Source organism: Bidens hawaiensis, unplaced genomic scaffold, assembly GCF_021521415.1.
Source record: "Bidens hawaiensis isolate Kalapana, Puna unplaced genomic scaffold, B.hawaiensis_p1.1 tig00021374_1, whole genome shotgun sequence".
Classification (NCBI taxonomy): domain Eukaryota; kingdom Viridiplantae; phylum Streptophyta; class Magnoliopsida; order Asterales; family Asteraceae; genus Bidens; species Bidens hawaiensis.
Window position 1 is genome coordinate 250,685 of NW_027493318.1, and position 4,249 is coordinate 254,933.

Genomic DNA, 4,249 nt, shown 5'->3' on the forward strand with positions numbered 1-4,249 from the left:
TAAAGTAGCAGGGTCGACTATTTTTCCTTTGATATAATTTTCATAAGATGCAATTAAGGAGGCATAAAGAGCAAACTGTTGTTCAGCTGATTTCACACTCATAGGCATCTGTGAGTAGTTCTTGCTAGAAGCATTGGTTGATAAATTACCAGTTGTGGTTTAAGGTTTTGAGGAACCAATACCTCCTGCTACGAAACATATGTCACCATCCATATTGAGAATCACATGACCATCTAGAGTGGAGCTTGGTTCCCCCTTTGAGTAGTAGGCAGTGGATTCTGATTTTGAACTTGAGTTTGGAGTGACTTTAGCACCATACATTCCCGGATCTTGAACCTGATCAGTAGATGTCTCCTTTCGAGCCATGTTAAGTTCAAAATTCCGTAACTTATTTACCACCGTCTCCAAATCAATCTTCTCAAAGTCCTTATCTTCTCTCATCAGAACAGTGTACATCTCCCATTTTGGTGGGAGAGCATCAAGAAGCTTTTCCACTATCTCTTCTTCCTTGTATTCAATGGAGTAGTTATTTAGCTTGGTCATCAGATGATAATATCGTGTGATGATGTCATCAAGTGATTCATTTTTCAGATACTTGAATACTGAAAATTGGGTTTTCAGCAGCTTTGTTTTGGAGGTTCATATCCCAACATTTCCTTCATATCTATTCTCTAATGCTTCCCATAGCTCTCTAGCAGTTTTGTATTTTTTGAAAGTATGAAGAATCTCTTGTGGCAGAGCCATAGTTATAGCTCCATGCTCTTTACTTTCTGCCTCATACATTTTCTTTTCATCATCTTCCATCTTACTGTACTTTTTAATCTGTTCACGACCCTCAAACATGGATGTTGGAGGAATGTACCCGTCTTGAATGCAAACCCACATCTTTGCGTCCTGATACTTCACATACTGTTCAAACCGATCTTTCCATGCAACGAAATCAGTACCTTTCAATAATTTTGGAGCTTTAGTTGCATAACCAACCTCAACCTCCATCTTTACCAGTTCTGTGATGTTTATCGAGGTCATAGTTTAAAGAATTGTGATTCAAAAATCAAATAACAAGATTCTGTGAACGGCTAATAGCGAAGTTAATACAACTTCGCTAGCTTTTAACTTCGTTGGTACTTGACTTCGCAGATACTAACTTTGCTACTCACAACTTCTACTTCACAACTTCGCTACTCACAACTTCGCTGCTACACGACTTCGCTGAAACCCTATATGTTCGCCAAAAACCCTAGTATGGGTGACGGAAACTTCGCCAGACGAACAAAGGAGTTACGCAGGAACAGTTAGGTCGATTTCGAGGGACGAGAGGGTGATTTGAAGGTGTATTTGATGAGAGATGAGGAGCAATTGACAAAAACGAGGCATTTCAACGTAAACTCGTTCCGCGAATGGTCTAACGGAACGATCTTAACACCCGTGTGATAATCCTGAACCACACAATCACGAGCAAAATCGCTCTGATACCAATTGTAGGTTCCCAGCCAGATCTACACAGGAGTATCTCGTAACACGAGGGTGCGGAATCCCCACGTATACGATACGACTGTTGAGACGATTAACACGTTGAATATATGTAAACACACGAGAACAAGAGATAAAACTTGATATATTGCTAACAAGTGATTCAGATAATCACAAAACCAATCGTTCAAAACTTAACCAAAACCAGCCAAAGTAAATGGTTTATAAACCTCGACAACTTCGCCTAACATCCTAGGCGAAGTTGTCATAACTTCGCTAATCCTTTAAGTTCTCTTAAAACATTAGCGAACATACAATAACACGTTCAATATAAACTAACAATAAAAACAATTACATACACAACTAAACACGAGATACTGAACTACTGGCATCATGCACCAACAGAAAGTTCAAAAATTAACCCCAAAATGATTAAAACCTCCGATTAAAGTAAGACGACGATTCATTATTAGAAACATTTGTTTCCACGGATCGATACGTGGTTCTTACCAATACTATTCTACATATACGATAGGTACACTTGCATATTTTGTGTGTGTTTAGTCTTTGTAGAAATCACTTTTATAAATTTAAAACACGATCTTGTGCAAAAGCAGTTCATCCCATCTTTTATATTTTTAACCGCTATGCACACAGCACATCATGGCACGCTGCTTATCATCCATGTCATAAGATTTAATGATTGCCATCACTTCTGACAAAGTTAGCCTAGCCAGATCCTTCCTTCTATATCATTGCAGCATTCATGTCCCAGCTTCGTGGCAGGGAGTTGATCAGCTTGTTATTAGTTTCAACAAAAGTCAGGTTTATGTTTGCATATCGCATTTCAGTGACCAATGATATAAATCTTTGAAGTTGTGTCTCCAAAGACTCTCCCAACACATGATTGAACATGTTAAACTTTTTTCGTAACAGATCTTGCCGGCTTCTTTTCATATCCCCATTTCCCTCATACACCTCAATAAGGGCTTCCCATAATGCCTTTGTGGACTGTAGCTCTCTGAATCCCAAGGCAATTTCAGGTGAAAGTATCATTGTTAAGGTAGAAACAGCCTTCTCATCCTCTACAATGTTTTCAAAATCTGCGTCGACGTACATTTTGACATGCTTTACGACCACCTCATCGGTATCTTCTCTTTGATAAGTGATAATTTTAGGGGCCCAGACGATGCTTCTCCAAGTCTTTGCATCTTTTATCTTCACATACTTCTCAAATGTGAACTTCCACTCGGCGAACCCCTCATGAGACAGTAAACGGGGTATACGAGTAGCAGTTCCCATGATGGAATCCAACTCTTGATGTAAAGCAGCATTTGATGATGTATTAGATAATTGGTCCATTTTAATCTATAGTCCAAGAAAACAGTCCAAAGATAATCTGGCCCAATGAAACAAAGGCTCAATAACTGAAAACCCAACAGAGAACCCAAGAGCCCGAAAACTATCCAACAGAGAACTCTAAGGCCCAACAAGATTAGGCCCAATAGCAATCACAACCCGAGAACCCTGAGTACTGGCCGAGAACACTTGAATAGAGACCGAGAACACCTAAATCTTCCCGAGAACAAGGAATGTTGACCGAGAACCTATAATAGTTGCCCGAGAACGATCAAGAGTTCCTGAGTACACACAAGAGTCACCGAGAACGATCAAAATTGCCCGAGAACATACAAAAGTTACAGAGAACGATCAAAACTACCCGAGAACACACAAAAATCACCGAGAACGAACAAAACTGCCCGATAACACACAAAATCTTGACTTGTTAAATCAAATCCCGAGAATGATGGGATTTGAATTTAAACCAGAAATCAAATCAAATCTTTCCCAAGATTATCTCAATTAGACTCGATGAACATAAAGAACGGCTATTCTTTAATTCCAAAATTCTTCAAATTTTCATCAACAAAAAAAACACCTTTGAATCAATGATATCACTAACACCGAGCCTAGAATAGGTCTATAGGCTCTGATACCAATTATAAGTCCCGTGGAAGGATCTTTCATTATGATATCATATATGTAACAACTCGTATTTTAAATTAGTATTTATTAATCATAACCTGACCCACTTTTATAGTCGGGAAATTTTACCAAGAAAATATCGCGTTTATCGAGTTGATTAATTAGTGTTATATTATTGTTTAATTATTTATAATTTATATAATTATAACTTTTATATTTTTGACAATTTTAGACCAAACTAAAACTTTAACCCAAATTGTTGCCACCTTAAATCCCCAGGGTCTAAAATGTAAATACTATATATATTATTATATTAAAATTTAAATTCAGAAACCCATGGTCCGAACCTGGTTCCCATACCCATATTATTATACCCATTTATACAAAATCGTAGCTTGGACCTCAATTTTCGTAACCAATATAGAAATAGAATCAAAATCCTTGTTTTACATTCCATGTTCGACTCACCGACGTTTGCAATTGAGTTATGTCGATTAAATTGATTTAGATTCCTTATTTTAAGAAACCGCCCTAACCCGTAAATCATTATACGTTATAACAAACTCCATAAATCAATTAGATATGTACGCATCATCCTTAGAGCAGTGCCAACTAAACCCACATCTTTAGTTAAGTTATCATCGCTTAAAATCTTTGTTCTTGATCAAAACGTAGTTGGCCATGTTCGTTCATAATTAACCACCTTACAAGCATCTTTCGAGGTAATTTATTATATGTTTATGTTCGTCGTACCCTGCTGTTCAAAACCCCTATGGTTAATTAACTCCAA

At 37.5% G+C, this 4,249-nt stretch overlaps 1 protein-coding gene across 1 annotated transcript; it reads right to left on the minus strand.

Annotated features, from left to right (window-relative positions):
* Positions 1–2,220: 2,220 nt before the first annotated feature.
* LOC143563372 (uncharacterized) lies at positions 2,221–2,592 on the minus strand. Its single transcript, XM_077050927.1, has one exon. The coding sequence runs from the start codon at positions 2,590–2,592 to the stop codon at positions 2,221–2,223; it is 372 nt and encodes a 123-aa protein (XP_076907042.1).
* Between the last annotated feature and the right edge of the window lie 1,657 nt (positions 2,593–4,249).